The sequence below is a fragment of the Lactuca serriola genome, chromosome 6 (assembly GCF_051521515.1).
Source record: "Lactuca serriola cultivar US96UC23 chromosome 6, Lser_US96UC23_V15, whole genome shotgun sequence".
In the NCBI taxonomy this organism is placed as follows: domain Eukaryota; kingdom Viridiplantae; phylum Streptophyta; class Magnoliopsida; order Asterales; family Asteraceae; genus Lactuca; species Lactuca serriola.
The window spans coordinates 3,366,092-3,379,227 of record NC_136413.1 but is presented as its reverse complement, the minus strand read 5'-3'; the positions used below and the strand labels follow the sequence as shown (position 1 = coordinate 3,379,227).

Sequence of the window (13,136 nt, the reverse complement as noted above, 5' to 3'; positions counted from 1 at the left end):
TGCTCTTTCACATTTACACTTTGAACCCTAAACTTGCACTCCTGAACTCGGGATGTTACACTTAGTTTATTTTATTTCATTGAACATTCGTTTCACTCCTCAACACTAATTCTGCAAAAAAATCTAAACGAAAATAACAAACATGTAATAACAAGGAAAACATAATAACTTAACCTTACTTAAAATCCTACATTTTGTCTTTCCATTTGGTGTCTTCTCATTTTTCTTGGGCCATCTTTCCTTGACCCTAAGATTTTGCATTGTGTATAGTAAACCTGAAACATTAACAGAAAATAATAATCAACTATCTTAGGATAATTTCCATCCTCCTCTTCATCCTCTTGAACATTGACCCTATGGTTCTCGGATTTTGAGTAAGGTTTAGCTCTATATGATTTATGGGAGGAACATTCATTCTTTTTGTAAGGATGATCGTATGAATTGTGTGTCTTCTTCTAACTCTACTTATCGTCTTAAGGCCTGATGAACCTTAAGGCTCTATTTCTAACTTTATCTGATTTTCTGCATGGGGTCATGACAAGATCCTTGTAGAATGGGGAATCTTTCTTTAGCCACATCTTGAAGGCTTCCACAGCTTTTGCAACATCTAGATCTAGGATATCTAGCACATATTTTCTAAACCCACTAACATAATCTCTCAAAGGTTCCTCATTCCCTTGAGTTGTTAGTTTTGCAAAGATCCTACTGCAAGAAAATTGATTATTAAATAAGTTAACTAAATGTTTCAAAGAAGTAATAGAATAAGGAGGAACATTTAGGATCCCTTTTAGGGCGGATCCTATAAGGTTTGAACTAAAACCCTTGCATAAGCAATCTTCCTGGAGGTGTTATGAAGTATCTCCATGCGCTTTCTGTATTGAGCGATATGCTCTGTAGGATATGTGCTTCCATTGTACATCTTCATGTTTGGTGCCTAAAATCTCTTTGGAACTTTGGTGTCGCATATAGGGGGTTGCAAATCTTGAAACCTTGTGGTTGACAGGTAAGATCTCTAGTATTGGTTGAACAACACCTAGTACGCTTGAGATTATATCTCTTAGTTGACAAAGTTCCTTTGCAATGATTGGACTTATCCCAAGATCTTGGGAGACATGACCTCCTTTACTAGGAGTCGCTCCGTCCGTGATATGAAGTCTCCAGCTTTTCTTTCTGAAGATTCCCCAGTCTTGAAGTTCAAGATCGTGTGCTACAAGATTGAAGATGGAGTTGGCACATTTTCTGCAAATCTTCTTAATTTTGAGCCCAATTTCTCCATCCTTTCGAACAACGTCTTATTGGTTTTGCTTTATTCAGTGATCTGTCGATCCATTCTGGTCATCATGGATATGATCTCATTGTTGGAGATCATAATGAGTGTTTCTTGAGCTATACTTCCTGAGAAAGGGAATAACGAGGATGTTGGGAGAGTCCTTCTAGGGATCTATGGATTCCTTCTTTGCAAATTAATCGTGGGAGGTAGGGGTAGGTTTTGACCAGCTGAGATAAATGGAATAGTACTAGAAGTGGATTTTAATAACTAAGAAATTTTTGGTGCAAAAATGTGTAAGTGATATGAAAATATGAGAAAAAAAAAGCTTTTTTGAGTAACCTTTTTAAGTAACTGTAAACCATTTCATAAGCAAGCTTCCTCCAAGGTGTTGTGGAACTATAATTATCTCCATATACTCTCTGTATTGAGTGATATGTTCTTCAGGATATGTGTTGCCATTATACATCTTCATGTTGGTGCATAAAATCTCTTTGGAATTTCGATGTCGCATATGGGGGTGAGAATCTTGAAACCCTATGGTTGACGGGTGAGACCTCTGGTATTGGTTGAACGACTTGAAATCATATCTCTTAGTTGCCTAAGTTCCTTTTCCATTATTGGACTTATCCTAAGATCTTGGGAGATAGTACCTTCTATACTGGTAGTCGCTCCATCTATGAAGATGGGAGCCTACCTTGATATGAAGTCTTCAACTTGGCGTTCTGAAGATGCACCAGTCTCGAATTTCAGGAACCAAGAATGGAAGATTGAAGATTGAGTTAGCATAGTTTCTACAGATCTTCTTAAGTTTGAGTTGGAATAGTGCTAGAAGTAGATTTTGGTAAAGAAGACATTTTTTTTTGCAAAAATGTGTAAGTGATATAAAAATCTTAAAAAATCTCTTTTGAGTAACTTTTTTAAGTAACTATAAACACTTGCATAAGCAAGCTTACTTGAGGTGTTGGGGGAATTACAACTATCTCCATCCGCTCTCTATATTGAGCGATAAGTTCTTAAGGATTCGTACTTCCATTGTACATCTTCATGTTTGGTGCCTGAAATTTCTTTGGAACTTCAATGTTGCATATGGGGGGTATGAAGCTTGAAACCTTATGGTTGACACATGAGACCTCTTGTGTGGTTGAACGACACCTGGTATGCTTGAGATCATATTTCTTAGTTGCCTAAGTTCCTTTTCCACGAATGGACATATCCCAAGATCTTGGAAGACATGACCTTTTATACTAGGAGTCGCTCCGCCTATGATATGAAGTCCCCGACTTGGCGTTCTGAAGATGCACCAGTCTAAAAGTATAGGATCCAGGGCTACAAGATTGAGGATGGAGCTGGCACATTTTTTTTCATATCTTCTTAATTTTTAGCCTAATGTCTCAATTCTTTTAAACAACCTCTTATTGGTTTTTCTTTATTCAATGATATGTCGATCCATTATGGTTAGCATGGATATGATCTCATTATTTAAGATCATAATTATTATTTCTTGATTAGAACTTCCCGAGTAATGAACTGGAGAGGATATTGGGACAACTCTTGTAGGAATCTCTGGATTCTTTTTTTGTGAATTAACCGTAGGAGGTGGGGGTAGGTTCTGATCAACTGAAGTAGATGGAATAATGCTAAAAGTAGATTTTGGAAAAGAAGACATTTTTGGTGCAAAAACGTGTAAGTGATTTGAAAATCTAAAAAAGGATTTTTTTTTAGTAATCTTGTTAAGGAACTGTAAACCCTTGTATAAGCAAACTTCCTTAAGATGTTTCGGAATTAGAACTATCTCCATGCGCTCTCTGTATTGAGTGATATGTTCTTTAGGACATGTGCTTCCATCGTACATCTTCATTTTTGGTGCCTGAAATCTCTTTGGAACTTCTATGTCGCATATGGGGTTGCGAATTTTGAAAACTTATGGCTGACAGGTGAGACCTATGGTATTTGTTGAACAACACCTAGTATGCTTTAGATCATATCTCTTAGTTTCCTAAGTTCCTTTTTCATGATTAGATGTATCCCAAGATGTTAGGAGACAAGGCCTTCTATAATAGTAGTCGCTCCATCAATGAATATGGGAGCCTGCCTTGACATGAAGTCTTCGGCTTGGCATTCTAAAGATGCACCAATGTCAAAGTTCAGGAACATGGGCTGGAAGATTGAGGATTGGGTTGGCATAGTTTCTGCAGATCTTCTTAAGTTTAAGCCAAATGCCTCCATTCTTTTGAATAGCCTATTAATGGTTTTGCTTTGTTCAATGATATGGCAATCCATTTTGTTCAGCATGGATACGATCTCATTGTTTGAGATCATAATGAGCATTTCTTGAGTTGCACTTCCCGATTAGTGTACTGGCGAGGATGTTGGGAAAGTCCTTCTAATGATCTCTGGATTCCTTATATGTGAATTACCCGTAGGAGGTGGGGGTAGGTTCTAACCAGCTGAGACAGATAGAATAATGATAGAAGTAGATTTGTTAAAGAATACATTTTTTAGGCAAAAATGTGTAAGTGATATGACAATCTGAAAAAAGCTCTTTTGAGTAAATTTTCTAAGTAACTATAAACCCTTACATAATCAAGCTTCCTCGAGGAATTGCGAAATTAGAACTATCTCCATGTGCTCTATGTATTGAGTGATATGTTCTTCAGGATATGTGCTGCCATCGTACATCTTGATGTTTGGTGCCTAAAATCTCTTTCGAACTTCAACGTTGAATATGGGGGTGTGAATATTGAAGCCCTATAGCTCACAGGTGAGACCTCTGCTATTGGTTGAATGACACCTGGTATGCTTGGAATTATTTCTCTTAGTTGCCTAAGTTCCTTTGCCATTATTAGACTTATCCCAAGATTTTGGGAGACAGGACCTCCTGTACTAGGATTCAATCCGTTTGAGATATGAAGTCTCCGACTTGGCGTTCTGAAGATGCACTAGTCTCGAAGTTTAGGATCCTAGGCTACCAGATTGAAGATGGAGTTGGAACATTTTCTGCAAATCTTCTTAATTTTGAGCCCAATATCTCTATTCTTTTTAACAGACTCTTATTTGTTTTGCTTTGTTTAGTGATATGTTGATCCATTCTGGTTAACATGGATATGATCTCCTTGTTTGATATCATAATGAGTATTTCCTGAGTTGCACTTCCTGAGTAATGGACTGGTGAGGATGTTGGGACAGTCTTTCTAGGGATCTATGGATTCCTTCTTTGTGAATTAATAGCAGGAGGTGGGGGTAGGTTCTGACCAGCTGAGATAGATGGTATAGTGCTAGAAGTGGATTTTGGTGAAGAATACATTTTTGGTGCAAAAATGTGTAAGTGATATGAAAATTTGAAGAAAAAAAAAACTTTTTTGAGTAACTTTTTGACGTAACTGTAAACCCTTGCATAAGCAAGCTTCCTTAAGGTGTTGCGGAATTAGAATGTAAACATGCAGAGAATTACAAAGTAAAAGATGACTATAAGTGATTTAACATATTATATATGTAAGTGTGTATTATTTGTGTTAATCTTCCACTGCTAATATCCATATATAATCTTGTATTTTCTTTATTATTTCCACTTCTTTCTCTTGTTAATTTCTTTAAATTTCATGAAAATATTTATAATTGTACACTTAGAGGCAAAAGAAAAGGATGATACATTTCTAATTAACATGTTACAATTTGTTTGAAGTAGGATTGTGGTATATTTGTGTTGTATATATCATTTCAGCTATTTTTCATAATTTTCTAAATATATTAATAACTTTTATGTAGAGATAGAATTGTATTAAGTTCTTAACTTTTTTTAGATTATGATAATCACCACCAACACAAAAAATATTTTATGCTCATTTTTCTAGCATCTGAATTATTATTATTTATTTCGTCGATTATACTTTACTAGATCATGACACACTTTAAGAAAGAGTGTTTATATACAATAATAATAATAAAAGTGATATGGTCAATCTAAATTTATATAATTTAATCAACGAATGAATTAATTAACATGAGTTTAAAAATTATAGAAGTTATATACTTAAAATATTTTAATTAACCAATCCATTAAATAGCATATGTTAAAAAATTATGAGAATGGGGTGGGGGTTAAAATGAATATGATTGGAAAAAATAAACAAACAAACAAATGAGTAATTCTTAAATTAATTGCATTTAAAAATAATATTAAATCAAAATTTGTACAAAAAAATGATTTACATGCAACCTACGGATAAAAACAATTAAAATTATACGATTGAATATAAATATTATAATCTAAGTATTACATGTCAAATTTGAATATAAGTATTATAATTTAGTATTACATGTCAAACTTTTTAATAAACATCTCTTTTATTATATTAATTATATTTAACAACGTAAAAATGTTTATATTTTTAAACAACAGATAAAAAGAATCAAAATGTGAATGTTCAATTGGTTTGTATTAATAAAAGATCTTTGATAGAGTAGAAAGAGAAAAAATGACTCGTGAGTGTAATTAAAATGACTTGTGAGTGTGAACACATTTAACAAGTTAAATGATCAAATATGTACAAGAAAAGAAAGTTGTCTAAATGTGAACAATTTCTTTTTACAAAATTTCTTAAGATTTTTTTTATAATTTCTTACAACATTTTTATGATTTTTTTTCCTATAGATTTTCTAATACAATGTTTTAAACTTTGCTTATAATTTTTCTTTAAACTTTTTTATACTTTCATATAATTTTAACACAAGTGTTTTTAAACCAAATATTTTATAAATGTTTTAAATTTTTATTACAAGTTTTTAACTTTATTTTTACGTTTTCATACAATTTTTTATAACTTTCATACAATTATTTCTAAACTTTCTTTTACAACATTTTTAAAGTGTTTCATAGATTTTGTATGAAAAATTAATAGTTTTTATAACATATAAAAATACTTTCGTTAAATACTAGTCTAAAACATTATATTAAAAAAATTAAAAGTTTATAAACTTCTAATTAAAAAGTATTAAAATTTTGTAATAATTTTAAAACATTTTCATTATATAGATTTTTTTTTGTTTTTTTATTTGCTAAGTAATATTTTATTTTTGTTTTTTTAAAGACCCTCCATACTTATTTTTACATATTTAATTTTATTGTTAGATACTTTTTACTTTAAAAATATTGTATATGCTTAAAAACAAAAGAAAAAAAAGTTATAAGAAGATATATAAAATATTTCACAAAACAAAAATATATTTATTAATTAAAAATATATAGTTTAGAATTGTTCAATATTTAATTAATTTTTAGGAAATTATGGATATTTTAAAAATATTATTTGAAAAAAAATAATACAAACAAATATGAAAAATAAAATTATTATTAAAAATGGAGGAAATGACTTATCAGAATAATTAACATTTCGTTTTGTTCACGTTTAAACAACTTTATATTTTTGTAGACATTTAACCATTTAACTTATTAATGTGTTTATATATTACCATTATCATCTGTTATAGTCCCTGAAAATAATAATATGTGAACACATATAATAAATTAAATTGTTAAATGTGTATAAAAATAAAGAAGTTGTCTAAATATAAATAAAACAACAAAGATTATAGATGACAATGTAATATCTAATCAAATATAACAAATTAAATGGTTAAATGTGTATAAAAATAAAAAATAAAAAATTATTTAAATATAAACAAAAGTACAAAAATAATTATCCCATAAATCATTTTCACGAATAGAATGTAGACCATTAATATAGGAGGGCCTTAAAACTACCACCAATAAGTTCGCAGGTATCAAAGTAACAAAAGCAAAACTACGTGGTTGTAAATGGTAAAATCAGAACGTAACTAGGTACCCTCAAATCTCAATCTCTTGTTACCCTGCGCTTCCTTGATGACAGAGCTTCTTCTTTCTCAATCTCCCCACAAACAATGGCAGAAAGCTTACCAAAAACCCTAAATAAAAGGGAACCCATCTCTCAGAATTGAATCTCTTGAATTTTAATTTAATCACTTCGATCAGACAAGAACTGCTTTCATCTGGTACTTTCTCTGTTTCCTTTCTTGTAACTGCTCTCAGTTCTTAAATTTACTAAGTTATATTCAGAAAATCTAGTATCTAGATCCATTTCTCTCACAAAAATTGTATCTTTCATATAATTTCCCATCTGGGTTCATTTGTAACTCCATCGATATCGTTCTTTAGGTGGTTTAATCGTCCATTTTTCTCAACCCCTCTTTGTTGTGTTTAGAGCTTCAAAGATTTCATTTTTCTCAAATTATCACCAATACTCAATTCAACCACCCTGTTGTTTGTTTTACATTCAAGCATCACTTATAATCGCGCATCAAATATTTAGGGCTTTATCTTGTGCCTTTTTACTGGAAAGAATTTGAAATGGATTATGGTCGAGAAAGTGGAAACGTTGTCCAGATAATCACCGGAGGGTCAAGAAACGGCGGTGATTATTGGGGGGATCAACCGGTATGGGCAACTGAAGACGAATATGGTGTTTGGGATAGAGAAGCATCCATTGATAACACTTCTAATTCCAATTACGATGGAAGACAATCACAAACAAGATCCGGAAGCGATACACCAAACAAGAAAAGAAACGGTCAAGGAGGTGATGCACAAGCCACAAGTCGCTCAAAAGCAATTGGAAAAATGTTTTTCAAAACAAAATTATGTTGCAAATTCAGAGCAGGAACTTGCCCTTACATTACAAACTGTAATTTTGCACATAGCATTGAAGAACTAAGACGACCTCCACCAAATTGGCAAGAAATTGTGGCTGCTCATGAGGAAGAAAGGGCAGTTTCGTCAGAACCAAGAGAAGAATTTCAAATTCCATCACTTGGGTCTTCTAGTTTTACAGTTGATAGTCAAAGATCTTATAAAGGAAGACACTGTAAGAAGTTTTATACCGAAGAAGGGTGTCCTTATGGTGATAACTGCACGTTTCTTCATGATGAGCAATCTAAAGCTCGTGAAAGTGTTGTAATAAGCTTAGGTCCTGGATCTGGTAGTGGGTATGGCGGTGCAGCCGGCGGCAGTGGTGGTGGTGCGGTAGTTGTAGTAGCCGGTGGTGGCGGTGGCGGTGGCGGTGGCGGCGGCGGCGGTGGTGGTGTTGGTGGTGGACCCGAGGTGGCTGGATCAAACTCCATGTTGAAACCTTCGAATTGGAAAACAAGAATTTGTAACAAGTGGGAACAAACAGGGTATTGCCCATTTGGGAGCAAGTGTCATTTTGCTCATGGTGCTGCAGGTATATTTTTTTTTTCATAAATAAATAAATAAATAATATTCTAAATGGAAATAGCAACATACTTCTTTACATTCATAAATATTTCCTGCAACTTTTTGGATTCTTATGGTTATTTTGGCAGAACTGCATCGATATGGTGGGGGGCTTGTTGATATAGAAGCTAAAGATTCTTTGAGTTCAATGGATCCAAATAATAATAATAATAATAATAATAATAATAGTAATAATAAGCAAGGGGTAATTTCGTCCAAAACACCTGTTGAATCTGTAGTGGCTGCTGCTGGTCCTTTAGATGGTTACCATGTTGGGGTTCCTTCGCAGCGGTTGCCTGGTGTTATTCCGAGGACTGGACAGAGACCTTTTCAAAAGTGGAAGGGCCCCGATAAGATTAGTCGTATCTACGGGGACTGGATTGATGATATTGAATAAGTTTGGGGAGAGCAAAGTTAATAGACTTCGCTAATGTTATTGTGCTTGTTTTTCTCTATGTTTAGCTTTTGTATGGATCTTTGAATGCTCTTTCATTGAAAATGTTTCGGGTATTCTTGTTATTAGTATGTTTGTTATAATATAATGTACTAATTTCGTCCAATTTGACTTGTTAAATTATTTTAATAATAAAGATATTATCATTCTAAACTCTTAAGTCTAAAATAAAAAAGAATATGTGAACAAACAATTTCCCTATGTCAAGATTTTGTTTTGTGCCCAAAAAGATGCACATCTTCACCTCCTTTTTTATCTTTGTATCTCTATGATAAGATAAGTTTTGTACATGTCTATCACCATATAAGATTTGATAATTATATATTAAGTTAAAAAATTATGGTAAAATTTGATCAACATTAATTTAACTAATACTCTACAACATGTATGCCGGTCATGCTTAGCATACTATTTGAAGGTCAACTTTTTGGGTCCCTTGACTAAGGGTTAATTGTATATTAAATTTTAATTTGTTACCAATTTGGTAAATGGTTTACGGATTATCAAAGAAAAATAAAATGTAGCTTGTATAAATTATTAAGAGTTATGTTTTGATAAATAAAATGGTTAAAAAAGATAATAAAAAAAAGTGGATAAGTGTTTGACCCATGAGGTAATGCATATTAGTGGTTATTGCATACGAGTTCCACATATGACTCGTTCAATGACTTTATATACGCCCTACCATTTAAAGGAAACCAACACCACATCACACCATCTTCCCACATATATTGGACCTTCTCACTTATCCATCCTCTTTTCTCTTTCAATTTTCCCACAAACTATGCAACAATGCAAACCCAAAATTTAATATACTCTGGTCGAATTTCACCTAAATCACATTGTTTCTCATCTCTTCCTTATCCTGAAAAGGACACCGGCCGGAATTTTAGATCTTCGGCCAATGACGACGGAGGTTGCAACCGTTGCACCGGCAACAGATCCACATGCATCCCCTCCTATCACCATCATTTTAACCACTATTCTCCTCGTCATTTTCTTTATTGGCTTCTTCACAATATACTTTTGCAGGTGTTTCATGCAAAATGTTCTTTACACATGGAATACCCGTCATAACCCTCCTGGGACACAGATGGGCGGTCCAGGGAGCAGTGGCCCCCCTGGACTCGACCCACATATTATTAATACTTTCCCTACTTTTATCTACTCTGATGTTAAAGAATTTCGGCGTGAAACATATGGGTTAGAATGTGCTATATGTTTATGTGAATTTGAGAACGACAATGTCCTTCGACTTTTAACAAAGTGTTGTCATGTTTTCCATCAAGATTGTATAGATCTTTGGCTTGAGTCACATAAATCATGCCCTTTTTGTCGACGTGGCCTCGAAACACCGCTTGCCTCACCAGCAAAATCTTCGGTGTCACAAAATAGTACATCCATGCATGAGATCCAAGAAAATGAGTTGCTTGAAGACACATTTACTATCAATATTAGGGATGAAAATGAAAGGAACAACAATACGGATACCAAAGAAGACAACAAGAAAGAAAAGCATGTAAATATTGATATTGATCGAGGAGAAGTTAAGAGAACAGAAAAATTTCCAAGAAGCAACTCCACGGGTCATTCGATTACTAAAAATAGTAAGGCAAGTGAGGACGAAGATAAATTTACATTAAGATTGCCCGAACATATACAGGCAAAACTCATTCGTGGACATAATTGGACACGAAGTTGTACAGAGTTTGGAGAATTCAAAACTAGAACTTCCGCTAGTAGTACAGGATTTGGTGAGGCGTCGACATTTAGAGATGTAAACAAAGTATAATCCGTTTATAGAAATTTTGTTTATTATCAAATTTTAGAAAGTTTATAGGATTAGTTAGGAATATTGTAAGATGAGATACTATTTTTCTTGTTTCATTTTTGCATATATTAACCAGATATATTATTATACCGGAATGGACTCTTAAAAGTTATGATATTAGTTTTTTGTATCTTTTTTCTTAATTGTATCCATGTTCTTGGGTCACTTCCCTTCAAACCTTGTTTTTGTGTGCAAGTGTAATGTTACAAGAATAACAAGACGAGGTACAATAGTTTAAGGCCTTAAAATAAGGGACTAATTTTTAATATAAACATGTTTAAGTAGTAAGTGTAGAATGTGTAAAGCGTAAATTTGTAGCTTTCAAATCAATTAGTATTTTAGAATACTTATTTTAAATATCATCACTTATAAAAAGACCTATTATCAAATAAAATGTCCTTTCAATTTGTCTTTTGTTTTTATGTTGAGGTGGAAGAAGTTAAAGGACTAATGTTGCAATTTATACAAAATAATGTATGAACAATTTTGATATTACCATAAAAGACACTAGTTTTACAGCCTTGATCTGAATTAGCCCCAATTTGTTTGTTTTTTTTGTTAGTCAAAGACCATTATCTAGGGTCGTTTGTCTCAATATAGTAATGTTACCCCTCACCAACCGATAAACCCTCTTTAGCCAATTGCCCCTTCGATTGACGAGAATATCTACGAAAGATATGTATAATTTGTACTAATTGATCATCAAAGAGGTTTTTCTCAATGATTTACAGAGCATAACGAGGGTTTTGATATTGAATATGTTTTACACCATTGTCGCATACCAAAGCTTGATGGTTGAAGTGATAATCAACTGGAATTGGAAGGTACATGGTTTGATATGATCAAATGCAAACTCTTTTGAAGGTATATGGTTTGATATCGGTGTTCTTCATGTGTAACACATTATGTCTTTTACAGACGGATTCTATATCTACCACACGAATAGAGAAAGGGCCTGAGAAAATCTACATTGTTAATGAAGACTCTGATGATGACATGATCGACATCTCCTTCTTGGATTTTCAATTAGAGACCTTTAAACCAACTTCTACTCTTTATGATAACCCATTCCTTAACATATTATGTGATGACAATATGTTAAGGAATACTATTGACGGATTGGGAGAAAATGATAACAATGAGCATGTCCACGAGCAAGCACATGAACATATTGATGATGAAAATGATCTTGAAGTTGGTGCAGAGTATAGGGTGCACGATCTATACATAAAATAGAAAAAAAAATGAAGCAAGTTATGGGAAAGTTATATAAGTCCCCTGCTCAACTTAAATTTGAATTAACACATTACGATGTAGCTAATGGATATCAGTTATGGTTTATGAAAAGTGATAGACACAGAGTCATTGCAAGGTATGGAAAAATCTATTCAAAAAATCCATGCCCTTTTATAGTATATGCTGTTTGGAAGTACAATGAACGAACATTTCAAATAAAATCCATGTGTGACATACATCATTGTGCTATGAATTATACATTTATAAATTTGGTTTCTTGCAAATGGATAGCCAAACATTATGTGTAACAACCCAAAAACAGTGATAAAAGTTTTCGTTCAAAGTATTAATTTCATTCATTAATTGTCCTAAAAAGTAAGAACCATCATTAACGTAATATTCAATACATCAAAGTACAATTATTTCAAACGCGAAAAATCATGAGGGTATGATGTTGTATCATCACGTCGGGTCCTTCCCTTTTGAACCAGAAGTACCCGAAACCATAAACATAAACTGTAAGCACAAAGATTAGTGAGTTCCCCAAAGTACCAAATACCAAAACATACAATTGGGCTAAACCTTGGGGTATTTCCAACCCATCATACATATATGGGCCCCACCTTAGGGCCTCACTCTAGAGTGTATTTCAACCTGACAATATATATGGGCCCTGCCTGAGGTATCTTTTATCCCAATCATACAGTACTGGGCCCCGCCTTAGGGTCTATTTAACCCGAACATACCATAGTGGGCCCTTCCCTAGGGTATATTTGAGCCCAGTTTACAAAACACATAAGCCATATAGCAACTATAATCTTAGATACACACTAATGGGTCGGCATTGGTGCCTTCGACCTATGGATACAAAGAGAAAACTTACCTCACAGACGAATAAAGGCGGAAACAACTCGTTGCTCCGAAACTAACTCTATCATTCACCTTTACAAATAACAGTGGCCAAAACTCATATTATAGATCAAAATACTCAAAATACCCCTAAGTCAAACTTAGTCAAAATCTTGGTCAAATTCAAAAGTCAATCGGGTCAAATCCA

General features: G+C 33.3%; 1 protein-coding gene across 4 annotated transcripts; it reads left to right on the top strand.

Moving 5' to 3' along the window:
- The first annotated feature begins 7,068 nt into the window (after positions 1 to 7,068).
- Positions 7,069 to 9,080, top strand: LOC145058095 (Zinc finger (CCCH-type) family protein). 4 transcript variants are annotated; one of them, XM_079006018.1, is made up of 3 exons: positions 7,071 to 7,300; positions 7,618 to 8,526; positions 8,648 to 9,080. In XM_079006018.1, the coding sequence occupies exons 2-3, from the start codon at positions 7,656 to 7,658 to the stop codon at positions 8,953 to 8,955; spliced, it is 1,179 nt and encodes a 392-aa protein (XP_078862144.1). In that variant the 5' UTR covers positions 7,071 to 7,300; positions 7,618 to 7,655; the 3' UTR covers positions 8,956 to 9,080. The 4 variants fall into 4 exon arrangements, with proteins under 4 accessions (XP_078862146.1, XP_078862144.1, XP_078862145.1 ...); XM_079006019.1 differs by having other exon boundaries at positions 7,464 to 8,526; XM_079006020.1 differs by having other exon boundaries at positions 7,069 to 8,526; positions 8,684 to 9,080.
- Positions 9,081 to 13,136: the final 4,056 nt, after the last annotated feature.

Coding starts and splice junctions, on each gene's coding strand:
- LOC145058095 (XM_079006018.1), top strand. CDS start 7,656: ATGGATTATGGTCGAGAAAGTGGAAACGTTGTCCAGATAATCACCGGA. Junction 8,527..8,647: donor TTTTGCTCATGGTGCTGCAG/GTATATTTTTTT, acceptor TTATTTTGGCAG/AACTGCATCGATATGGTGGG.